Here is a 26,765-nt window from a genome sequence, read left to right on the forward strand (position 1 = left end):
GCAGACCATACAGCCTCTGTTACAACTACTCAACTCGGCCTTAGTAGTGTGAAAGCAGCCAGAGACAACACGGCGAAGAATGGGTGTGACTGTGTTCCAATAAAACTTTATTTATAAAAACAGGTAGTGGGCTGGATTTGGCCCTCTGGCAGTAGTTTGCCAATCCCTGAGCGAGAAGATGTGATTCTAGGCAAGTTATATATTCTCTCTATACCTCAGTTTTCTTTACTGCAACAGAGAGATGATGGTAATACCTACTTCTTGGGGTGGTATAAGCTGATACTACATGTAAAGCACTTAGCCCAGTGCCCACAACATGATAAGGATGCAACAAATGTTAGCTGTCTCTAATATTATTATTAATCGCACTATAGCGCCATAATAGAAGCAGTCAGAGGCAGAAAGCAGTGGAGGGTCAGTTCCCTGTGAGGGAAACCATAGCCAATGGAGCCTTGCTAAATTATCTGTTAGAACAAGGACAAAGCCCACCTGACTTCCCCGCAGGGCACAGTTGCTGTCCAAAAAGCTCTCTAAAGACTGGAAAATTCTCAGGTGCTCACACACAGCCTTTCTACGAAGGGATGTAAGAAAATGAAGCCATACCTTCCCTGGGCAAAAAAACATGTCTCTTAGATATTCCTCTTCATCTTCACTGAAAACAAAATGGTTTAAGTCTCAACATCTTGCAAAGTGAAATCAAAGCCGGTGCCAACTCAGGTCCCATAAGAGGACATCCTGACACAGCTTGATTTCCACCCCCAGATGCATCTGCCCGACTCAGTGGTTAAAACCCAGGTCAGTGAGGAGAAACCACTAACCCCGTGCGGATTCAGCAGGCAGACACGGAAAGGCCATCTCTCTAATGTACAGATTATGACTCCGAAACACGACCGGGGCTAAGGACTCGGTGACTGCTTCCTAAAGTTCATTAAGCACCACTCTAGAAAATTAACCTCGCCTGCTCTCCCTGTAGCTTCCGGGAGCCCAGCCTTGGTGGAAGGGGCCTCAGCTGGAGGCCTAGAGAGTTGTTAATATTTTTATTCTTCCTCTATTAATTCAAGTTAATAAATACCTCCAGCCTGAGGGGAGCAGGAGCGAAAGTGGAGAGCTCATTGCTAGTGACCAGACAGCCCCCCGCCACATTCATTTTAAATTACAGAGTCCCAGCAGAGCCCATGGCCAGCTGCAGGCCAGGAGGCCATCGGAGGTGAATCACGTGGGAAGTGAGCAGCACTAGAAGGGGGACTGGGGGCTCCCTTCTCTGCCATCAGCCACCAGGAGCAGATGGCAGAGTCTCCCACTGATTTCTGCTCGGCCGTGTCACCAGAGACACACTGTCCTGCGTCCTGGAAGGCACATGGCATACCTGAAAGAATTAATTAATGGAAAACAGGAAGAAAAAGGCTCAGAGCAACTGGACTGAGGCCTCGAAGCCAAAACGCACCTCGGCTAAAATGATGCACGACTAGTCATGCCCCTCCACGTTGAGAGCCCTTCCAGAAGCTCCCTCCTGACTGCCTTCAGGATTAATTCCAAACTGCCCAACAGCTCCTCCTTAATCCTCCCTTCTCACCGTGCACCATACCACACACACATGCTCAAGTTTAGCCCTACAGCTATTTTCAATTCCCCAACCAACCCTCGCTTCCAGGCCTTTCTACCTGCTATTCTCCTACCTGGATGCTTTTCCCTTTCTTCTCACCTGGCCAACTCACACTCAACCTTCAGGTCCCATCTTAGGTCAGGGGTTGGCAAGCTATAGCCCAAAGGCCAAATCTGGCCCACCACTTCTTTTTGTAAATAAAGTTTTATTGGAACACAGCTGTGCCCATTCATTTGTATACTGTTCATGGCTGCTTTTGCTTACAACTGCAGAGTTGAGCTGCAGAGACCATAGGGCTGCAGAGCCTGATGTATTTACTTCCTGACTCCTAACAGGAAAAGTTTTCCAACCCCTGTCTTAGATGATGCTTCCTCCAGGAAGCTGTCCAAGGCTCCCTCAAAAGTTTTAGGTGGTCCTCATCTGGGATCCCTCAGCCCTAGTCTTACTTTCTCTACTCCAGACCTTTCCCCACTAAGTTATAATTGAGGTTTCCAGTCTGTCTCCTCTAAACCCTGAGCTCCTTGAGAGGAAGGCTGCGTTTTCCCAACTGTGCCTCCCAGGCCTCTCACACAGACCCTGCACACCATAAGCACTGAAAAATAAGTTTGCAGAATGAAAGAATGAACAAATGAGTGGGTGTTTTGATGCAGCACTGGAGAGCCCAATAATACAACTAAATAGAGTACCACTAACTCAGGCTGTTGACAACTTGGTCAGGAGATTGCACAGCAGCATTATTTCTCTGGGATGAACAGAGGAAAGAGGGAAGGCCCAAGTACTGGCCCATCCAATGAACAAGGAGGCCCCAAAATATCTCCTGGGGAACTGCTCCCAGACCAACCACGGTGGGGAAGAGGGGAAGGTTTCACTTCACAATTGGGGTCTGGACTATTCCACTTGGGACCTGTGCTTGAAATCCTACTGTTGCTTCCAGGGTAGCGCCCACAGCCCTCTTATCTTGCTCAGCACACGTTACTGTTTTCATCTGCTAACGTATCATCCTTTTCTGCTCAATTGTAAGCTCCCAGAAAGCAGGGGTCATTGGATCCCTAGGGAATGTCTGCAGGACTTGGTACCATGTAGGCAAAAATGTATGACGCATGAATGAATGAATGAAACTCAGTTATCATATCCTTCCATCCGGCATGCAGTGGTACAGAGGGCCAGGCGGGGCCTGATTTCACTCTGGGCTGGACCCAGGACTGGCCCCTGCCCCATTAAGGAACACAGAAGTGCCCAATTTAAGGATGGTGATGACTATTTCATGGCTACCTTACATCTGGCATGCTGAGGCCACACACTCAGCTTTGAATAGCTTCTCCATCATGGCCTCCAGTTTCTGGATGCACTTCTGGGGTCTCAGCTGTCCCCAGCCTTGCTCCCAACCCCTGCTTTGGCTTTCAAAGGCCCCACTTACCGCCTATCTCAGTGTGACTGCTCCACCCCAGGCTGATATCACTTCCCCATCCTGGCCCCCATTATCTTAAATCAAAGTGCTGGGCAGCTGCCCTCTATGACTCAAGTTGCCATCCAAGAGCCAAAGCACAGTGGAGAAGCTGGCCCGGGAAGGGATTTTTACATCTTCCCATTTATCACGCTAAAAGGTTCATTTCAAATTCTATCAAATAGGTCAAATATCAAGAGAGAGAGCAGTGTCTTCTCTTTGTCTTTCCAGAAATGGCACCACCCTCTAGAGTGAATAGATTTGGGGCATTTAATTTGGCAACCAAGTGACATGCCCTCCCAGAAGGCTGGCGCCTGCCAGTGGCAGAGCAAAAACATGGGAGGAGGAGAAGCAAAAACTCAACATGATTACCACCAAGAAAGATAAAAAGGAACCATAAATTCTACTCGACGAATGAAGCCCCTCAGGAAACCCTGCAGTGTCCTGTACACAAGACGGGCTTTTATTCCTAGGACCTCAATCCTGAGTCCAATTCTAATGCTCTGCTTTTTATCATGTTAATAACAATAACTATAATTATGCATTCATGTTACCAATGCCTTGCAAAACATATCATTCTACTTGTGGGTAAGCAGCCTTTGGTTTGCATAAACAACGGGCCCGTAGGATGACACTTCTGGATGATTTGGGGAAAGCGCTTCTAGAAAATAATCACAGGACCATAAAACCACAGATCGTCCTGTAATAGTAGCTAAGAAATATGCTTCACAGCTTAAGGATGAGACTCTTCCTCCAGCTTTTTCTTGCTTATCTTTGTTTCATATTCTAAGTCACATCCCCATTAAGAGAAGAACCATTTTCTCTAACCAATAGAATGAGGGGTTTTGGGAAGGGAGGGAAATCAGATTAATTGAACATTCCACTTCTGACTGACTAAAGTGACTTTCCCAGAGTGTTGTGTTGAGAAGGATTCTGAAGTCATACCAGGGTCCAGGAAAAATGCCTGCCTCTGGAACTGGAGGAGGAATGGCCAGCCTTATACACATCAGATATGCCAACCCTGCCTTTGGTCATTTGACCACAGTTGAATCAGGTCAAAATGGGTACTGAAATTTCTCCCCATCCTCTACGCCCATAAGGTCCTGTTAAAATGTCACCCAATGTCACTTACTTCAGCTTTCCTCGGCACTGTTCCCTTCTGCCTCGGGGAAATAACCATTCCCCTGTCTGTTCAAAAATGTAAAGTGATCAGATCTATAAATGACATCTTTCTCTACTCTAGCACTTTTGATACTGACTAGGGTAATTTGCCTCCACATCCAGCTCTCTATCCCCCATACTTATCCCAGTGCCTGGTCCATGGTAGGAACCCAGTAAATATTTGCTGAATTCATATTCCATTGGAACAAATTCCATCCCATCCTCATTTCATCCCAAGAACTTTTAAAACTAATAAGGAGTACGGATACATTTCCAGAGGCGAAATTCCAACGAACTTATTGGGTGGGGGCATTTTCTCCCCACCAAGAACCAGGCTCCACAGCTCAGAGGGAAGCATGGAAATTAACCAACTAGAGAACCACAGAGGAAACTGCCCACCTCCCCAGCCTTTCATCTCAAATCTTCTGTATACAACTCTCTACATCCATGAACTCCTAAGTGTTTCATCTACTTTGGAAAATTAAATCCAATCTCTTGTGGTGAGAATATGACTTTACTTTCCAAACTTTAGTCATTCTCTGAACTATCTTCTCAAGTTCTGCCATATCTAAGGACCACTTTATTTACTTACTGCTTCTTTAAACTGACTTTTCTTTAGCCTCGTCTTAAGCAACAAACAACGTCTAATGAATTCTGGATCTGATGCGTTGGCCACGCTTTTTTCCTAATAACACTAAAATATTAACATAATTTTAAGTGTTTCAGGTTGCCCCGGGTGCCTCTAAAATCATCTTGCCCACAGTGGCTTGAGTCCCAGAGCATCCAAATCCCTGCTCTAAAGTATTGCTCCACAAGCAACAGATGCAAGGTGGCAACCTGTGCCTTCTACAGGGCTCCAACCAACAGGGATTCGAACCCATGTCCCTCTTAGGCAGAAGTCAACACTTTCTAGCAAGCAGTAGGACACAGCAGTTAAGGGAAAGGGATTTGGAGTCAGGGCTGCATTTAAACTCTGGCTCCTGCTTACTAGCTGTGACCCTAAGCAATTTGTCTCCCCTCTCTGAGCCTCAGTTTCCTCATCTGTCATATGGGGATAATGACAGTACCCACTCCATATGAGTTGCTGTGGGGATTAAATAAGAAAATGCCTGAGACATCTTGGCACTCAATAAATCATTGATGCTGTTATTATTATCAACATCCATTCATTCAACAAATGCATACAAAGTGTCTGCTGAATTCTCACTAAGAACCCAGTGCTGAGAAAGACCAGCAGGGTCCTCGTGGAGCTAAGAGTGGTGGCAAAGACAGTCCAGGGAAGAATACAGATGGGAAACAGCTGTAAAGGGCAGCTGGCTACGAGGTGAGATAAGCCACAGGGAGCCACCAGGCTCCCACACTGGGAGCCACCCCAAGCCTCGCAACCCTGCCCAGTGCATAGGATCAGGGAATAGCCCCAGGAGAAAGCTGAGGTATGTGGTTAGACTGACTATTTTTAATAGAACCTGGCACATTCCAGCCAACTGATGATAATGACAATGATAAAGAAGGATAAGAAAGACAATAATACCAGCTCAATGCCAACACTCTCCCAGTAAGCTTGACTTCAGCCACTGTGTGTAGGAGCCGTCTTGGGCAACTCCTCTAGGAGAAGCCCCAATCTTGTCATCCATCTAGGATGGAGAGGAAGTAGTGAGGAGAGGGCAGTACTCCCTTATCTCTTTCCCCCTCTGGCTCTGAAAATTTATCTGACAGTCAAGAGCAAAAGGCTAACAGGTGGCGGCACCAGCCTTACAAGAAATTTGATTTCATGGACTCCAGAAAGAGCCCCTGGGACCCAAATGTCTGCCCCATCACAAGTTTCAGTGCCTGAGCCTTCCCTTGATCCTTGAAAGGACCGCAATCTCAAAGAGATCCTCCCTCCTCCATTAAAATACAGTTTAAATTAAATACATTGGCCCAGCAATTCCATTTCAAAGGATGCATCTTAGAGAAACTCTTGCCTCTATGCACAAGGAAACAAGCACAAGAATTTTCACTGCAACTCTGGTTGCAATAGTAAAGACTAGTAGCAACCTAGCTGTCCATCGACAGGGGAATCAGTAAACTATGGTATGTTCATACAATGGAATATTATACAGCAGTTGAAAGTAAATGACTAGAAGCTACGTATATATCAACATGGATAGATCTCAAAAACACGTTGAGTGAAGAAAAGCAAGTAACAATGATATAGACATATTTATATTCCATTTACATAAAAAGTTTAAAGTATACAAAACAATACATACACACACACGGGAAGGGCACACTCAGAAATGAGTTTGCGGCTGCCTCTGGAAGAGGTGGCAGGAATAGGGTTGAGTGTTCAAAGGAATCTTCAACTTTACCTGTCAATTTTTGTTATTGTTGGAAAAAAGTGGCAAAGCAACTAGGACAAAATATTAATACATGTTCATTCTGAGCAGTTGGGAACCTGAGTGTCCATTCTATTAGTCACTTCATTTTTCTATATACCTTTTAATTTCTCAAAAAATTACACCCTTAAGGGGATAACCCCATGAGGACTGTATCATAGTGAGATAAGACTCTGGGCATGCCTGTATGACAGCCAGGTGTGACTGGCAGAGCCTGCCTGCCCACTGTTACTAGAAAAAGATCAGGAGGTCCGAGGGTCTGTCATCAGCTAGCACATCAAAATAACAGTGATGATATTAATAATAAGAGCTAGCACTTACTTTGCACCAGGCACAGTGCTAAGCTCTTTACAAACAATATCTTCTACGTGAAAGAAAACCCATCTGCCTTCAGACAGAGATTCTATATCTTCCTGTGCCAGAAAATAAGGCAATCCTCAAAGAAAGATGAGAATATGTCTAAAGGATGCAGGAACCAGCTTGAAGGGGCTTCCACTGGCCAAATATGAGACAACTGGAGCACCTAAATAAATAATGATAAGGATTATAATAATAATATAATATAATAAGGATTATAATAATAATAATATAATAATAATGAAAGGATTATAACCTATTGAATAACATAAGAATCCATGAAACCACACTGATATGAATTAAGAGGGAGAAGGGAAACCTCTTCCTTTCAGTAGAAATCTGACTGGTAAATGTGGAAGAAATGGCGGAATTAGAAAATGACTATTTGGAAACCATCATAAAAATAATTGATTCAGGCAAGAATCATCAATGGATGTTGAAACTAGTGGTGAAATTTTGAAGAGTGATAAAATATTGACATGATTTCAAAGCATCTCCCTACAAGATACTTATTTATTTTAATGGGAAAAATAGTAACTTTACAGTGGGGAAATCTGGCAGACACTACCTTCACCAAATGATCATAATTAGCATCATGGGGAATGGGTCAAACCGACAAGCGTTTCCTGTTCTAACACCCTGAGAAGAACATCACATCACTTCTACGCCATCCCTGCTAAAACTGTACAACCTGAATCTTATAAGGAAACATCAACCCCAAACTGAGAGATGGTCTAAATAATAAAGCACGTCCCAGAGACTTCCACATTGAAGGAAACCAAGGGGTCATGATAACTAGATTCATCGCCTGATCTGGATTCTTCTTTTGTATTATTGGGGCAACAGAAATCTGAACAAGTCTGAGATTCAGTAATAGCATTTTATCAGTGTTAATTTTCTGATTTTGAGAACTGTACTGTGATTATTTAAGAAAATGCTCTTGATTTTAGGAAATACACAGTGAAGAAGGTAGGGGTAAGGGCACATTTGTCCACAACTTATTCTCAAATGGTTCAGAAGAAAATATGGATGGACGCGCGGATGGATGGATGGATGGACAGGCAGATGGATGAGCGGACAGATAAAAGGGGAAAGCAAGTGTAATAAAATATTAGTGTTTGGGAATCTGGGTGAAGGGAATTAGGAAGGAATTATTTGTACTATTCTTGCAACTTTTCTGCAAGTCTGAAATAATTTCAAAAATATTTTTTAAAGAGATGGAGGTTTCAGACTTTTCTCTCTAAAGTATTTGAAGGCTCAACCAACCCTGTGAATCCTTAAAAATTGGACAGGAGTAGAAGAAGAAGACTCATCATTAAGAGCCTCTCCTTTTAACAAAAACCACCCTCTTCGCAAAAATAGTTATGTCCTGAAGAAATCCACGTCATAGAATAACCGAGCCGAAAGCTTTGATGGGTTGTGGATGATAAACATCCCTACTTCACGTCTACAAAATGTGCTTAGTCTGGTGAGCCCTTTCCTGGGGCCATAATATTTATTCAGCCACCCGTGGGAGCTATTGAAAGGGACTGATCACTGAGCTGGACTACACCCTGCCAGGAGCATCTGAACTTCCAGCTTCGCCAGGTCAAGAGCCTGCCTCTCCCATATGATGCAATGAACCCATCGCCACTCGTCCAGAAAAATTAAACGCACAAAAAAGCCTAACAACAAAGTCTTGAGTACGTTGCTCAGGCCCTCGGCAGAGCTCTCCGTTACCACTAACCTCGGGTGAGGAAGCAAGCACGCTTCATCTCCATTAACTAGGATGGTGACCACCCTCCATCTTTGTAAACGGCAATGGCAGGATCTGCCTTAGGATCCTCATTCCACCGTCGCCTTGATGTACTCCCAGAGCAGGAAAGGGAAGACCACAGACGAGAATAACCAGATGACAAGTGGAGAGAAGCAGCAAAGGCCTCCTTTCCTGACTCCAAGCTTCCCAGAACACGAGCTATGCTGTTAGTATATATATGAAGGGATGTGTGGATATATTCCACGTATGCACACGCAATAGTGCACACTCGTTGCATTAAACCTTCACCAACTCTATACTATAACTACTATAACTGTCTCCATTTTGCAGAGGAGGAAACCATTGCTCAGACAAGTTAGGTCGTTTTTCCAGGGAAACTCGGCCAGTGGGCAGCATGGCTGGGATTTGAACCCAAATCTGTTCAGCTCTATTGCCTGTGCCCTTAATCTTTAGGATATACTGCCTTTCTGTCACTGATGGGCAAATGGGCTCTAAAGCGGCAAGGATCTCAGATGCATGGTGGAGTCCTTTCAATTCTAGAGGAGAGAGAAAGATGAGCAGAAGATTCTCCAATGCTTGGCTGCTTTCAACATGGCATCTAGATACCAAAGCAAGACGATGACTTGGGAAGTACCAAGAGCACCAGTTGAATTCTCTGCTCCCCTCGCTTTAATCCCACATCCCCATCCGTAGGGTTCTGACTGTGCCAAGGTAGCAAGAATCCCCATGTGGCCCTCTTGCAACTGATTCCTATAGCGTTTGGTCTCTGCACCATCTACCTGGCACCAGCCGCATCCAGCATGGATGGCACAGTGGAAAGAGCTCTGGTGCCAGGCTGGGTTCCCATTCTGTCTCTGCTGCATCCAAAACTGGGTGACACTGGTCAACCTTTCTGAACCTCAGTTTTCTCATATGTAGAATAGGGATAATAATAATTACTCTCCTGTTCACTGTGAAAATCAATAACCCGAACCTGTGTGGAGTGCCAGGCCCACCACATGTATTTAGTAATTGCTAGTTCCCTACCTCCTTGAACTCTCAGTGATATTTTTCCCATGTGTTCTGTGTACCAGGACCCATCACAACTGCAACTGGGTTACAGACTGTGGGCTGGTTGACTTATAAGACTTTATCAGCCACACGCTATACCCCACCCCATGGGAGGAAAGGAAAGCAAGTCCCCAGTTAAACCCTGATATGAGCTTCCATGGTTCCAGCCCAGAGCTTGGCTTAAGAAGGGTCCGAGATCTAGCAGAGAGGTTTTCTAACTCAGCTTGTGGGAAGTGAAGGAACAGGGAAAAGCAATGCATGGCTATGTGGCCACTCCCAGCTGCCCTGCGTGGAAGCACTCAGAGCCTGGGGCTGGGAGCAACACATTTGTAAGTTTTCTCTCTACTTGCAATCTATTTGCATAGTTGATCCATTATTATTATTAATAATAATAACTAACATCATTAATCTAAGTATGTCTTGTCTTCTCAAACTAGAACTGAAGCTCCTTAAAAGCAGTGGGGGGTCTATCAGATCCCTTCTTCTACCCCCCACAGTGTTATTAACTGATTACTCCCCTGCAGGAAACCTACTAATAACCAAGCTTATTATCACAGATTCTGAATAACCACTAGGAAGGATATTTTTTAAACAGTGACAATTAGTAGCACTTATGTAGCCCCTACTAGGTATCAGGTGCTGTTCTAAGCACTTGACATATATTAACTCTCCCAACAACACTATGAACTAGGTGCCATATGAGCTCCATTATATAGATGAGAAAACCAGGGCTCAGAGAGGGTAATCAATTTGCCTGGGGTCACACAGCCAGGATGTGGTGAAGTCAGGATGCAAACCCAGGCCACCTGGATCCAGGGCCCATGCCCATACCCACCCCAACCCCCAATGCTGCCATGGACTTTGGGTGAGAAGGAACCCCAATTCTGGTACTTAACTAGTCTGAATGAGTTTGGACAAGGCATATTCTCTCTTAAAGCCAATTTCCTTGCCTGTAAAATGGGATGTTTGAGGATTAAATGAAATAAACCATGTAAAGTGCAGCATTAATACAATAAGTGACAGCTATCACTCATCTTATGATAATAATCATTCAATCAACAAAGCTTTTAATTTAGTGAAAGTGTGTCCACACAGCCGTATATAGAGCTTAATGCAATTATATTAATGATTACCATTATTCATGTCTTAGTTTGAGTTCCCCCAAAATCTGGCCCTGAGAGAGGTTTAGGGGTACAAGTAGCATATCTGGGAGGTGATGAAGCATGATAAAGTGGAGAGGTGAGGCAGGAAAGGAAAGGAAGTCCATAAAAGATGTGTTACAGGGGCTCTGTCTCACCATGGTCAACTGGGGCTCAGCCCCTCTGAGGACCCTCCAAGAGAGTGTATAGAACCCATGTCAGAACAGCCCCACTGAGGACACAGTTAGGCACCAACTCTTGTCTCTCTCTGGTTGAAGCTTGCTCCCGAGGGCACAAACTCCCTAGCATTTCCAGCCTGCCCTGCACTCAGGCCAAACAGGCTCCGCTGGCCAAAAGAAGCCCCTAGGAAGAGACACAGGTGCTGGAGGTAGGACCTTGGTGTGCACAGGGTCTGCCCACCAACCTGCAGATGACACCCAGCGTGGGCCTAGAGTCTAGGGCGGGACCTCACCTGCCCTGAGAAGTGGGCAGACACAGACTCCTCTTCTGGAAGCAACAATTCCTAGGTGACTTGCTTCCGGTCACAAGGCTAATTAGCAGCAAAGATGGGATTCACCCTGAGCTCCTTCTAAAACGCCCCCTAGGAAACTTTGAACTCCTTAAAAAGAGACAAGAGACAGGCAGGCACCGGGTAAGCAAAACGACTGTACCTATAATCGGAACAAATATTTAACAATATTGTATCGTGTATTTGCAAGTTGCTAAGAGAGTAAATCTTAAATGTTCTCACCCCACATAAAAAAGGTAATTATGTGAGGTGATGGATACGTTAACCAACCTTATTGTAATCTTTTTACAATACATATGTGTATTAAATCATCACAATTTACACCTTAAACTTACACAGAGTTATATCTCACTTACGTCTCAATAAAGCTGGAAAAAAACAAACCAAGGGCAGCCTCTCTCACTCTGCCCCGACCTTGTAGGTTAAAAGATTACGTGTCCATAGACCCAGGCTCTGCTTTCTGGTCAAGTTCCACTTCCCTCTGTGGTCAGCACAGGCAGGCGGGAGGGAGATGCACAGTACGGGGAAATCACAGCCACTGGACCCCAAAGGCCTCTCCCACCTTCCACCTCAGCAACTTGCATTCCTAGCCTTCCTGTGGACCGCCCCCACATCCTTCTCTTGAGGTCTCAGCAGCCCCTGAATCTCTAAGGCTCTCACAACACCATGGAAATCAAACCCAACTCCAACCAGAAAAGTATCTGTCCTCTGCTTAAATCTCTGATGTCCTACACATGGCTGGTTAAGGGTCCTATGTTTCCAATCTAGGCATCACACAGAAGCTTGAGTGATCTTCACAAAATCAGATCATGTCATGTCTTCCACTTAAATCACTTTAAGGCCGCCTTAGTGCCTTAGAAAAGAGAATCACTCTATACCATTGGCTTCTGACAGGGCAAACTATAGCCATGGGCCAAATCCAGCCAGGCCACCTGTTTTCATAAATAAAGTTTTATTGGAACATCGCCACATCTATTTGTTCACCTGTTGTCTGTGGCTGCTTTTGCTGCAATGGCAGAGATGCAGCAGACCACATGGCCCACAAAGTCTAAAATATTTACTATCTAGATGCTTCACAGAAAAAGTTTGCCAACCCCTGGTTTTTCCCCCTCTTTCGTTGTTGTTGTAAAATATATATAACATAAAATTGACCATTTTAACCATTTCTAAATGTACAATTCAGTCGCACTAAGTACACTCACATTGTTGTGCAACCATCACCACCATTTATCTCCAGAACTTTTTCATTTCCCAAACTGAAACTCTGTACTCAGTAAACACTAACTCCTCATTCCCCCTCCCCCAGTCTCCGGTAACCTCTATTCTACTGTCTATCTTGGTGAATTTGCCTGTTCTAGGTGCCTCATGTAAGTGAAATCATACAATATCTGTCCTTTTGTGTCTGGCTTATTTCACTTAGCGTAATGTTTTCAAGGTTCGTCCGTGTTGTAGCATGTGTCAGAATTTCATTCCTTTTTATGGCAGAATACTATTCCATTGTATAGACATACCACATTTGTTTATCCATTCATCTTCCAATGAACACTTGGATTGTTTCCACCTTTGGGCTGTTATGAATAATGCTTCCACCTGCCTAACTCGTGAGTCTCTTCTTGTATCACATGCCCTGCTCCCTTAGCCACAGAGAACTGTAAATTCCTCACATGTACCATGCTCTCTTCCATCTCTCAGCCAGAACACCTCCCACCCCCTTCACCGTCCTAATCCCTACTTAGCCTTCAGTCCAAACAGCCATCTGGAAGCCATCCCTGACCAGACCCTCCCTAGGCCCCCACTCACCTCCTTGCCAGCTCAAACATGATCAGGTCCATCTGGTCATAAGCTCCGACAGCATCCTGCACTTTCTCTTTACAGCCTGTAACACTGTTTATAATGATGGCTGGACACAATACGATAAAACCTATGTGTGGTTATTCGACTAATGTTGGTCTTCACAAGGCCAAGGGCTATGTCTCTTCCGGCTTTCCATTATACCCCCCACCAACTAGCCCGGAGCCTAGAACACACCACATTTCATCACTTCTAAGATGCACATATTTTTACATTGACCACAGGATGCATCTTACAATCAATGCCTTAGATTCTCCCGCATATGGTAATGAGAGCTCAAGAAACACTGGCTAAATCGGTGAAGACCCTCACAGGTAGGTGCTACTCTGAACCCCCTGAGGGGCGACGACTGACACAGGCAATGGGAGGGGTCAGGCGTGTGTCCCAGAAGGTCCCGGGACCCTCACCAGTGCTCACCCCAGCACCACGTCACAAAAGCAACATGTCACAGGCACACGGGTTCTTTATTGCTTAAGGAGGGAGGGAGGGGGTCCAAGACTGGGGTGCCTCCTGAGCCCCTCTGCATACACGCCCCCACACACTACTCCATCTTCCCTTCTCTTCCTTTGGGGGTTTCAGCCCAGCAGTTACTTTTGACCCCACAATGGAGGCGACAGCTCCCTTCAGGGAACGGGACATGCTGCGGGCATGGGGAGGGGGTATAAAGCAGGAACCGCAGCAGGGGCTAGGGCCAGCTTGCCCCCAGGCCCGCTCACCACTGGCTAGGGCCATGGGCACTGCCCAGCGGTCACCACTCTCACCTCGGTGGCACTGGGGACTCCACACACAATGGAGAGCCAGCCCTGGATAAACGCCCGAATCAAAGGTGAATGGGCACAGCTGGGGCAGGGGTCTGGAAATCCTTTATGGAGGCCTTTGCAAGGTCACAAGAAGCCAAAGTGAAAAGCGAAGGCCAGGTCCGGCCAAGGCCTCTGCACTTCATGTTTCCCACAGAAGCCTGGGCCAGCCCTGCTGCCTCTGGCTCACTCCAGGTCACCCTCTGGGGTCTCCAACTGGCCTCGGCCCTGAAAGGGGCCCTCACACACTGGACATGCAATGACCTCTCCCCACTGCTCCCCCACATCACAGCGGCAGGGCTCCCAGAACGGGGGTCCAGGCCTCTCACACACAACAGGCCCCAAATTTAGACTCTTTAAGGTATCTCCTAGAAAGATCACTTTCTAGTGATAAAAGTAATCATTTTATCTTCTATGCCTTAACTGCAATTGTGTTAAATGTAAATATTTACAACATGCTACCCACTTTTATGACCCTGTTTAGCATTTCTTCCATTTTAATACACTGAGAACCTCAAAAGAATGCAAGGAAGCCAGGCCGCAGTCAGCCTCTGAGGAGCCCCGCAGAGAGCTGCCCATTTCTCCCACTAGCCAGCATGTAGCCACAGATACCATGTCACCCTCTGCTGGCAGCAAGACCCCCCCAAACCAGAGCCAGACACGCACTGCACCCACTTTCATGATTTTCTCCCCTGGGTGTCTGTGCCCCCCTAAGCTTCTATATGACGTCCTTTGCTCTGATAGTCCATTTCCCCGCTCCCTGAGCCACCTCCCACCCCAAGCCGACCTGGCCATGCCTCTTAGTTATAAGCAGTGAGCATGGCCCGTGCACAGCGTGGGTCTAGAGCTGTCCAGGACAGCAGCCACTCACCACACGGAGCCTTTCCACACGGGGAATGTGGCCAGTCCAAACCGAGATGAGCAGTAGATATAAAATACACACTGGATTTCGAACACTTAGAATGCAAAATATTTCCATAACAACATTTTACATTCATTCTATGTTGAAATGATAATATTTTGATAATATTGGGTTAAATGACACATATTATAAAAATTAATATCACTTGTTTCTTTTTACTCTTTTTAATGTGGCTACTGGAAAATGTAAGGTTGCATATGTAGCTCGCATCCTACTTCTAGAGACAGCACTAGGCCATACTCTGCAGGGCCAGCAAACTTTCCCCATAAAGGGCCAGATGGTCAATATTTTTGGCTTTGGGGCCATACTCAACCCCGCCACCGCAGCAAGAAAGCAGCCACAGACAATACATACACGAAGGAACATGGCTGTGTTGCAATAAATTCAGATTTGGCCCCTAGGCTATGGTTTGCAGACCCCTACTTTAGAGTATTGGTATAAAAAGGGTCACTTCTGGGAAATTCCAATCTATGCATTTTCTCACGGCCCCTCAGTGAAAAATCACCTTTCATTCAACCGGAGGAAGGAAACACAAGTCCATTCGAGGCTTCTCTGACTGGGAGGCTCCTGGGGCCGTGAGGCAGCCCCTCGCACCCTGGGCTCAGCCGCCCCAGGGCACCCACCACATGTACTCACTTGGGCGTGTGGGCCTCGTCTACGCGGTGCGCCAGCTGGAACTCGTGGGACTTGCTCCGATGCAGGGCCGTGAAACCCGGGATCAAGTGGATGAGCTTTCGGGAAGAGGGTGGCGGGGTCCCGGGGGGCTTCAGCTTGCTCTTCCTCCTCATGGGCGGCGTGCCTGGCGGGGTCACGGTGGTGACGATATTGGGGGTGCGCGGTGGAGTGCGGACCGCATGCCTTTGCCTGGGCGACGGGGGCAGGGAACGGTGGCCCGACTCCAGTGGCAGTGGCGGGCATAGGCCCGGGTAGGCGTCCACGGTGAGCCTGTCCACGTGGGTGTACACGGGGGCCCCGGGGGTGGGGCTGGTGTGACAGTAGTGCTGGACGCACTTGGACTGGACCCTGGGGCTCTGGGAGAGGTGGGTGCGGATCCACGGGGTCGGCTCCGGGGGGCACACGGGATTGTTCTCCTTCCCCGTCTCCGTGGTGGGCCACTGGATGGTCCAGTCTTGTTTGGAAAGGTTGCCTCCTGAGTTGGAACAAAGCAGCAGAGAGACAGTGGGTAAGCCATGAGAAAGCCAAGCGAATTACACCATATGCACGTTACAGCACGTGCGCATTACATGGATACACACCACACATACGCAGGTCACAGCATACGCACATTTACAAAAATCCAACACGCCCACTCAGCCACTCCCTAAAGAGAATGGAATCCCTTTGTTGACCCTCTCACCATAACCCCCATTCAATCCCTAGGGCTGGGGAGCCCACATCCCAAACGCCCCCAAAAGCAAAGCAGTTAATTCCTGCCTTTTGAGTTTCCAAGCCTCCCAGTTCCAGCAATTTCAAGGTGATTTAAAAGATTTTCAAGGATAATCTTTCCCTTACATAGCAATTTTAATACCTAACCCCCACGTGAGATACACGAATTCTGCGGAAGTCAGGTTCGCCCCCGTCACTCCCTGACCCCTTACTCAGCATACTTCATATACTACATACTTCTTCTAGATCCACCACTGCTGTGTGCTCGGCCATGCATTCATTCAACAAGCACTTTCTGAATGTGCCAAGCTCTATGCTTGGAAAAGGCACAAGAGACCACACATAGGCCAGGCCCAGGTCCCCTACACTTACATTCTGCAGAAGGAGAGACAGGAGAGAGAAGAAAACACACTCACGAAAGGATTTCAGGTGGTTGTCAGTGCCAGTAGGGAAACAAACAGAATGATGTGATAAGAAGAGAATTGGCCACGGTGAGTGTCAACAGTGATACGTGCAACCACAGAACACCACTCAGCCACATAAAGGAAGGAACCATTGATGCCTACAATGGCCTGGGGACTCTCCAAAGCAAAAAAGCCAATCCCAAAGGTTACGTGTATGACTCCATTTATATACCATTTTTGAAATGACAACACTCTAGAAATGGAGGATGGATTGGTGGTTGCCAGGGGTTAGGGATGGAGGACAGAGGCAGGAGGGAGGTAGGTGTGGCTACAGAAGGGCCACACAAGGGACACTTGTGGCGTTGGAACTGCCCAGTGTCTTCACTGTGGGTGGGGCTGGATATGTGAACCGACCCAGGTGATAAAATCGCACAGAACTAAACACGCACACATAAGTTCTGCAAAAACTTACTTTTTTTGTAAAAGACAACGTTTTTTGCAAAAAAAAAAATTTGGAAAAGCACGTAGTTTTGCAAAAAGTTACCATTGGGAGAAACCGAGCAAACTGTACAGGGGATCTGTGATGGGCTGAATGTTTGTGTCTCCCCAAAATCCCTATGTTGAAATCCTAATCCCCAAGGTGGTGGTATTAGGAGGTGGAGCTTTGGGGGTGATTGGGTTTAGATGAGGTTGAGGGTGGGGCCCTCATGATGGGATTAGTGCCCTTCTAAGGAGATGAAGAGACACAAAAGCTCCAAGGAGAGGCCATGTGAGGCCATGAAGGGGGCTGTCTACAAGCCAGGAAGAGGCCCTCCACGAGAACCAAATCTGCCAGCACCTTGATCTTGGACTCCCAGCTTCCAGAACTGTGAGAAATAGTGTCTGTTGTTTAAGCCACCCAGTCTATGGTATTTGTTACAGCCGCCTGAGCTGACTACGGCAGGATCTGTCTACGTTATTTCTTACAACTGCATGTGAACCTACAATTAGCCCAATGAAAATTTCAATTGAAAACACAAGATTTGGTGAGGGGGCTTACTTCAGGTCGAGTGGTCAGCCCTCTAAGGAAGTGACATTTAAGCTGGCATCTGAGGACAAGAAGGGGATCGCCATGCCAAGAGCTGAGGAAAGAGCATGGCGGGTGTGGGCAGGGGGAGGAGGATGTCAAGCACCAAAGCACAGAGGTAGGAAGGGGCTTTTTTTTTTTAAAGTCTTACAACAGTTTATTAGGAAAAAATGGTGATATTAAAAAAATACCCACTGTCATGAATGCAAGTTGAATTTTTCAGCCTGGTCTAGGCTGAGTCAAAAAATAAAAATAAAAATCCAATCGTGCATTACCATCTTTTCATTCATTTGCCATACTGAGATTTGGGCTACATGTGCAGACTCTCAAGCTACAATGTGCAGACTTTCTTCCACACTAACAGATGTAAAAGCATAAGGGTCAAATAATACCATATGTACAGGCTTAAAAACCAGTTAAATTAGGGCAATTACTTTCCTAGCTCCCTTTTCTGGGTGCCTGCTCAAAGGCAGTGTATAGTGACGACGGGGCAAGTAGCTCAAGGAGAGGCTAAGGGGACAAGTGAGGGACAGACCTCCAGGCCTGTGGGACAAGGTTCAGTGTGGATTTTATACCAAGTTCATTGGTTTTGATCTAAAGTTCATTTCTCAGCCATCACTGGGGCTGCCCCTCGGACACGGAGAGCAGGGCTCCAGGCAAGAGGCGATGCTGGCTCCCATTGGGGTGATGGCAGCAAAGACAGAGAGAAGTCAGCAGGGTGTCAATGGATGAAAAAGCAGGACCTGGCAGAAGGTGACTGAGTAGGCCCTCCTGTCACGGGCCAAGGAAGGAGATTTGGGGCAGAAATAAATTTCAACTCATGGCCGACTAGCAATAACAATAATAATTACTATAACGACCATAACGAGAGCTAATTTATGGAGCATTGGACAGTTGACAAAGTGCTCTCATGAACACTGACTCATTGTCCCATTTTTAATTAAAACAACTCACTTTGTTATTACATGTTCATTATAGAAAAATTAGAAAATTCAGATAAGGAAAAGGCAATGTTGTTCTCCAGCCTAGCCATCATCCCTATTAATGTTTGGCTGTGGAGCCTGCCAGATGGTTTGCTCTGCATTTTTTTTTTTTAAGAAATGCCATAAGATCTTATTTAATGGTTTGTCATCTGCTTTCTTCATTCGTTGTACTGGGACTCTTTTACATCTTACTTAATTTTCATAACTCTGTGTGCAAAGAGCCACTTTGATCTCCCCTTTGTAGATAAGGAAATGGATGTGCAGAGATGAAGATGTGCCCAAGGTCACAACAGAGATGGGGACCGGCAGCTGAGATTAAACCCAGGACCTCGGCCATCTCAACAACCAGGGCACAGGGGCATCTGTGATGGAGAGCTGGGATCTGCATTTACCGAAGACCATGGAACATTAAAATCAGCCAAATGGGGATAGAAGCTGGAGCAAGGGTTCATTTCTAACAAGAGTCTCCCTTTTCCCAGACTTTGCCAGAACATTCTATCAAAGTCACCATCCCATGGTGGCTATTCTCAAATACTTACACATACACAATAGCCTAGTGACTAAGAGAGCCAACTCTGGAGGCAGATGACTTGGCCCTATTTCTGGCTCCCCCACTTACTGGCTGTGTGGCCTTGGGCACTTGTCTAACCTCTCTGAGTCTTCGCTTTATCACCTGTGAAATGGAGCAATAATAGGACCTACCCCAGGGGAATATTATGAAGATCAAATGCAATAACACGAGTGATGTCCTGAGCACCGTACCTGGCACACAGTAGGCACTCCACAAATGTTCGCTACCCTCACTGTAATTTTCAACACTATGGTAACATGGCACTACCTCCCATTGAAAGAGTGTGCACTTGTGCTGAGAGCTGTACACACAGCAGACGCCATCATCGCCCTGCGAACCTCTAGGGAGCTGATGCTCAGAGAGGCTGAATAGCTGAGAGCCGGGGACAGGCAGAGAGGCAAGCCCAGATCAGCCTCTCCATCTCCATCAAGCTCTGGATTGACGCATTTGCTCAGCGAATACAAGCTCAGTGTCCAATTAGCCTAAGTAAATCATGCTTAAGAAAGTCAATCTATTTTTTAAGCTATCTTAATCATATACTCACTCTAAGACCACAGAGAAGCACTCTGGCATAATAGCTACAGCTCTTGCCCTCCCGGAGTGAAATGGAAAGAATATGGAATTGAGACTCAGAGAGATCTGGCTTAGAACTCAGGCTCTACCACTGGCTGGCTCTGTGACCTTGGGCAAGTTACTTGACCTCTCTGAGCCTCAGTGTCGGGGTTTGTAACATGAGAATGAACATGGCTCCCTTGGAGGGTGCAGTGAGGGTTGAATGCATTCATTCATTCAACAAGTATTTCACAAATATTTGAACGCTTCTCATATACCAGGCACTGTTTTAGGCACTGGGATAAAGCAATGAATGAAAGAGACAAAGTCCTTGTCCTCATGGGGCTCACAATCTTAGTGGGGAAACAGAAGAAAGGGGATGAGTGAATAAACGACATATGTCATATGAAATCTATTATCTACGATATGTCAGTAATAATAAGTGCTATGGAGGAAAAGAAAGCTGGGCACGGGTACAAAGAAAGAGTGCTGGGGGGCTACTTCAGTCAGAAAAGGATGAGGAAGCAACAGTGGACATTTGAGCAAATACCAGAGTGAAGCAAGGAGCAAGTTAATGAGATCAAATGAGTCAAGCCGTCAGCACAGAGCCTGGACCACCACGATGATGCAGACAAACAGGAGCGATGACTAAGACATTGATTCCTGATGCCTGGGACTCATCCAATTTGCTCCCCAGACATTAGCCGTGCCAGCCCCTGGGGTTGGGTGTCTGTCCTTCCCCTGCCCTCAAGATGCTCAAAGTCTGGTGGAAGATCGGTAAGGAAATAAGCACTCACTGCAACTCCACTCCCAGGGAGAGAGCCAAAGGAGTTGAAAGCAGGTACTCCAAGTTTTGTATATGAATGTTTACAGCAGCACTAGTCACAACAGCCAAAAGGTGGAAACAACGCAAATGTCCATTGATTGACATAATAGATAAACAAAATGTGGTATGTCCATGCAGAATAATGGAATATTATTCTGCCATAAAAAGGAATGCAGTACTGATATATGCTACGATTTGGATAAACCTCAAAAATATTATGCTCAGTGAAAGAAGCCAGACACAAAAGGTCACATAGTGTATGGTTTCATTTACATAAAGTGTCCAGAAGAGGCATATCTATAGAGACAGAAAGCAGACTAGTGGTTGCCAGGGACCAGGGGGGAGGAGAGAATGGGAACAACTGCTTAATGGGTACCAGGTTTCCTTTTGGGTGATAAAAATGTTTTGGAACTTGATAGAGGTGGTGTTCGCACAGCATTGTGAATGCACTAAATGCCATGGAATTGTTCACTTTAAAATGGCTAATTGTGTCTTCTGTGAGTTTCACCTCCATTAAATAAATAAATAAGTGCTCACGATGTAGAATAGGGAATCCGATGTCAGAGAAAGCGCAGGTGTGTGAGAGCAGAGGGGAACCCAGCTTTCTGTGGAAGTAGGGGGAGAGGCGTCATGGAGGAGGTGACGCCTAAGCCCAGATCTTGAGGATGAAGGAGAACTTCCTAGGAGTTTGGAGAACTGCAAGGAGTTCAGTGTGGCTGGAGCTATTCTGAGGGAGGAAGAAATTCAGGCCGAGGCTGGAAAGAAGGGCAAAGAAGGACCACCCAGGGATTTGTTCTCCTACGTGGAAGGGATGTTGAGAGATAGGGGTCAACGTGACTGAGCCCCCACGACTGGCCTCCTGCAGAGCTCCTGGAAACCCGCAGCAGCAGAGGGCTCACTGCCACCAAACCTGGTAACAGGTGAGGTGGAAGCTCTGGTCTGTCCCATCAGGCGCCTGTATACTCAAGGCTTGGACCCCAGCCCCGTGGTCATGCCAAGGGAGGGGCTGGCACTCCTCCAACCACAACGACAATGGGATGGAAGCCAAATTCCTGCCTGGCCGTACTGCTATATCCACAGGGCTTGGACCCCAGCCCCCTCCTCATGCCAAGGGAGGGGCTGGCTCTCCCAATGGGCAAACGCTGAGAGATGGTTTGGAGACCAAAGTTCTGTCCATCCTATCACTGTTATATCCCAGCCCTTGATCACACCAGGGGAGGAGCTGGTGCTTCCCTGATCGTGTGGCTTAAAACCCACATAGCCCCATGGGTGGGGCCTGTTTGCCACCGAGTCCTGCTGGAGCCCCGTGTGCTGGCCCAGAGTGCATGCACCTGCTCCTCCCCCGCCCCCTTGTGATTAAAGCTGTCCCAGATACCCTGGCGCACAGGCTGTGTGAGCATCTGTTCTGGCTGCTCAACAGGACCCACTGTGTGTAGGGAACGGACATGATCAGATGGGCGTTGTGGAAAGATGTATCTGGGCAGTGTGGAGAAAGGATTGGACAGGTGAAGGGTGGCAGCAGGAGCCCAGCCTGAGGCTGCTGAATGGGAGATGATGGGAGATAATGGGACTGGGGGATGTGGCAGCAGAGATGGAGAGAAGTGGACTGACTGGGTATAAGGCAGGAGAAAAAAATACCTAATGTTTATTGAGAACTTACTAGGTAGGTACCTGACACTGTTGTTCTGAGTAACTTATTTGTATCAAATATATAGCCATACAATCCTACAAAGTAGACAAAAATTAATCTATTTTCTAGATGAGGAAACTGAGGCACAGAGAGGTTAAGTGACTTGCTCAAGGCCACACAGCGAGGAAGAAAGACAGCTGGGATTTGAGTCTGCACCCTTAAGCACGATGCTAAGCCAAGGCCGATGTCCTGGTTTCCTGCCTGGGTTACACAGAGGCTGGTGGGAAACTCAGCATAGAGGAGGTGGGGAGCTCAGGGTCACACAGGCTGAGGCTGAGGTTCCTGAAGGACATCCTGGTGGAGATGCCCAGGATGCAAGAGAATGTCACCTGCTTCTCCTTCTCCCCGGGGATCTGGGGACTGCTCCTCAGGAAGATGTTATTTTTCTAGCCAGAGAGTTGGTCCGGAGACTAAGACTTCCCGAATCTATCCAAGAGTGTCAGGCTCATCTTAGATTTCTTTTACAAAGACATGACATGATTTATCACGTTGACCTTCTGTCTCCTCTCCCGTCGGATCCCTGAATCTCCAGAGCAGACACGTCCTGGCCCTGGAGTACAGGTCAGGCGGGGAGGTAACGCGCACATCCCCCACTGCCCGGCTCCCTCAGAAGAAGGAGAGACATCTCCGCATTTGGAAGATTCACTTTCTAAACTGAAAGAATGAGAATTTATTCTAAGTAAACATCCAGCAAGGAAGTAGGAGTTTCACGATGCACAGAACACCAAACTTTGCAAGATGATGCTTAGAACTTAACTCGCCCCTACCTTTCCTCACGGTGACTCAGTTTCTTCATCTGTAAAATGGGGGGAACATCAGAGCTTTCCCCTAGAACTGTTTTGAGGATTAAAGACAACCATGCAAGTAGAGCCTTTAGCGTCATCTCTGGCACACAGTCAATGTCACATAAATGTTCATGTGAAATGCGAGTAAACCCTCCTATTTTACGTGATGCTGGTGAAGATTAAATAAGATGAGCAAAGTGGCTGGTGTTCAGTGCCTACATCCCTGACCTTGCCAGGTGCCATCCCCCCATAGAGAGCAAACCCAAGGCATCAAAAGCCACTGAGTCCTTATGGTGGTTGAATTGTGTGCCCCCAAAAGATATGCTGAAGTCCTAACCTCCAGTGTCTGTGAATATGACCCTATTTACAAATAGGGTCTTTGCAGATGTAATCAAGTGAAGATGAGGTCATAGTGGATTAGGGTGTGCCCTACATCCAATGACTCGTGTTCCTATAAGAAGAGGAGAGGACACACAGAGAAGGCCATGGGAAGATGGAGGCAGAGATCGGAGTGATGGAGCCACAAGCCCAGGAACGCCAGCACCACCAGAAGCAGGAAAGGGCATGGACGGGACTCTCCCCTAGAGCCTTCTGAGGGAGTGTGCCTGCTGACACCTTGATTTTAGACGTCGAGCCCCCAGAACTGTGCGGAAACACATTTCTGCCGTTTTAAACCACCTAGTTTGTGGTAGCCTTGTCACAGCAGCCCTAGGAGACTAACAGAGCCCTCAGCCAGGAGCCAACATTTGTTGAATACAGACTAGGGAGCTACGATATAAAGTCAGCATTCAGAGGGCACCTGCCAGACCCAGCTAGGGATCCAGTACTATCTCACCGGCCTTGTAAGGGGGGCATTATTGATCCATCTTATCAATGAGTCCTGAGGGAGTGACAGGACCGGGCCAACATCCCATAGTTGGTAGTAACCTACACTCTCACTCTTCCCCCTTATCACACGGCATCCTGCAGCTAAGCTGGGACCCACTGCCCCCCACAGCCTACAGTTCCTCCAAACACACACACACACACACACACACACAGCCCTCCACGGGGTTCAAGGGAGCATTAAGTTGCCCCAAGAATCCCTGTCCTACAGTTGTTACCAAGTCTGAGAGATGAAAAGAAAGGAGGAAAAGCTTTACCCCCTGCCCAATTCCCTTCTCCATCAAATCCTCTTCCTCTCCACCCCTACATTTCAAAATCAGAAGTTTGGGGAGGAAGACGCAAAGAGCCTCACTTCATTATCCAAATTGCTGACTGCTCAATTGACAAGGATTCCATTTCTCTCTGCCGAAGCTTCAGAAGCACTTCACTGATGTGCTGTCTTACATCAACTCTTCTCTCTCTCTCTTTTGATCCTCTTTTTAATAAAGTCTGAGGGAAAAAGGTAATTTTTCATTTTAAATAGGGGAGGTGTGGTACCAAGGTGCTCTGGGGGTTATTAATCACAGCTCTTGCTATCTTGTCATCCGTTTCTGGAAAATCATTTTATTTCAAGTCTTGAAATGGGTGGGGAAAAGGGAATAGGTTTTAAGAAATGAAAGGTCTGAGGATTGATTAAAGACATTTCAAGGTGTAGAGGTTTTTCTTTTGACATTCTCTGATAAGGGACTAAGAGAAATAAAAGCCATTCTCGAGGGAGAAAATGATTTCAGAAAGTCTAGGTAAGTGTCTAACTTCTTTGTCCCTTCCCATTAAAATTTTATAAACAGGCAAATGTGTGGCTTAGAATTTGTCTGACTTTCAGAGCCAGCATCAGAATGCATACACGCTTTAGCCCTCCAGAGGCAGAACTGGCAGAGAATCTACTATTCCAGAATTACCACTGCTTGTAACTTCTGTGACTATTTCAAAGCACTTGTTAGTTTAATCCTCATAACTCTGTGGCAGGAAACAGAACTTTTAGATGCTGGTTGAATATATTAGACTGAAGTCATTGATGGAACAAAAAAGTAGTTTTTACTTTAATCCTGATAACTTTGCAGCAGAACTTTTAGATGCTGGTTGAAAATATTTGACCAGAGTCAGCGGTAAAGCAAAAAGCAAAAAAAAAGTAACAATAACAATGATTATTAACACCAAAAACATTTACTATTTATTGAGCAGTTACTATGTGCCAGATAGTATTCTAAATATTCTATATGCATCACTCCACATTATCCTCACAAGACCCTATGAAGAAAATTCTGCTATTGTCTCCATTTTATAGCAGAGGAAATGAAGGATGATCTGAGAGACTGAGTTGCCCAAGGTCACACAGCTACTGAGTGGTAGAGTAGAGTTTGTAATCCAGGTCTCCCCCTCACCATCGAGGCTTTCCCAGGAGCCTCTCAGTGCCCGGGGGAAATGAGAGACCCCTCCAGAAAGCCCTTGAAAGGCTGAACCATTTTACACAGACCTTTTGCCTCAGCACTAGGGGCGATGCCTCCTGACCCTCCAAAGTCAAATGTGACACCTGTTTTAGCCACAGTCCCAGAAAGAATGAAGTCTGAAATCCAGGAAGAACTTGCAAGTTTCTAGACTGCGGTACTTGCAAAAAGAAGTGAATAAGGACAAATGAAAACCACACAGTTGCCAAAGCAATTCAACACTGGCAAGAATCTTAATCTAAGACCTCATTAATGAGCATGGCATCTGGCCAGACTGTGGGTCCCGCTGGGCATTGTCCCTGCCCCAGGACGTCCCCAAGTAGAACCAAATACATGACCTCAGTCTGTACAGGTCATCTGGGAGACGGGACGGGGCAGGGGGCTTGTGCTGTGACCCAGTAATGCTTCCCAGGTCCTGCTCTGTATGACATTTGCGATTTTATTACCCGCCGGGGGATCTGGCGAGATTAACCTTCAGCCAGTAACTTTAGGGGAGCCTTTTTGTTTTAACAAAGCTCTTTTTTTTTACTTTTTTTTTTTATTGAAGTGAAATTCACATTAACCATTTTAAAATGTAGAATTCAGGGGCATTTAGTACATTCACAATGTTGTCTCTATCAATTCAAAAAATTTTCATCACCCCAAAAGAAAATCCCAAATCCATTAAGCAGTCACTCCTGATCTGTGTTCTGTCTCTACGGATTTACCTATTCTGGATATTTCATATAAGCGGAATCATACAACATGTGGTCTTGTGTGACTGGCTGCTTTCACATTGCATCATGTTTTCAAGGTTCATCCATGTTGGAGCATGTGTCAGAATCTCATCCCTTTTTATTATGGCTGAATAATATTCTATTGTATGGATAGACCACATGTTGTTTACCCATTCATCAGCTGATGGACATTTAGGTTGTTTCCACATTTGGCTATTATGAAAGCACCGCTATGAACATTGGCATACAAGTTTTTGTTTGAACACTGATTTTCAATTTTTCTGGGTATATACCCCAGGAGAGTCATATGGTAACTCTACGTGTAACCTTCTGAGAAACCATCAAACTTTTTCCTCAGTAGCTGCAGCATTTTACATTCCCACCAGCGACGTACAAGGGTTCTGATTTCTACACATCCTAGCCAACTCTT

At 46.3% G+C, this 26,765-nt stretch overlaps 1 protein-coding gene across 1 annotated transcript in view; it reads right to left on the bottom strand.

Annotated features, from left to right (window-relative positions):
* The window catches only part of KSR2 (kinase suppressor of ras 2), a 395,852-nt gene that overhangs the window by 225,589 nt on the left and 143,498 nt on the right, over positions 1-26,765 (bottom strand). The window contains exon 4 of the mRNA XM_058531516.1: positions 15,624-16,137. Coding sequence (XP_058387499.1) covers positions 15,624-16,137 — 514 coding nt within the window. The remainder of the gene's footprint in view (positions 1-15,623; positions 16,138-26,765) is intronic.

This window comes from Diceros bicornis, chromosome 35 (genome assembly GCF_020826845.1).
Source record: "Diceros bicornis minor isolate mBicDic1 chromosome 35, mDicBic1.mat.cur, whole genome shotgun sequence".
NCBI lineage: Eukaryota > Metazoa > Chordata > Mammalia > Perissodactyla > Rhinocerotidae > Diceros > Diceros bicornis.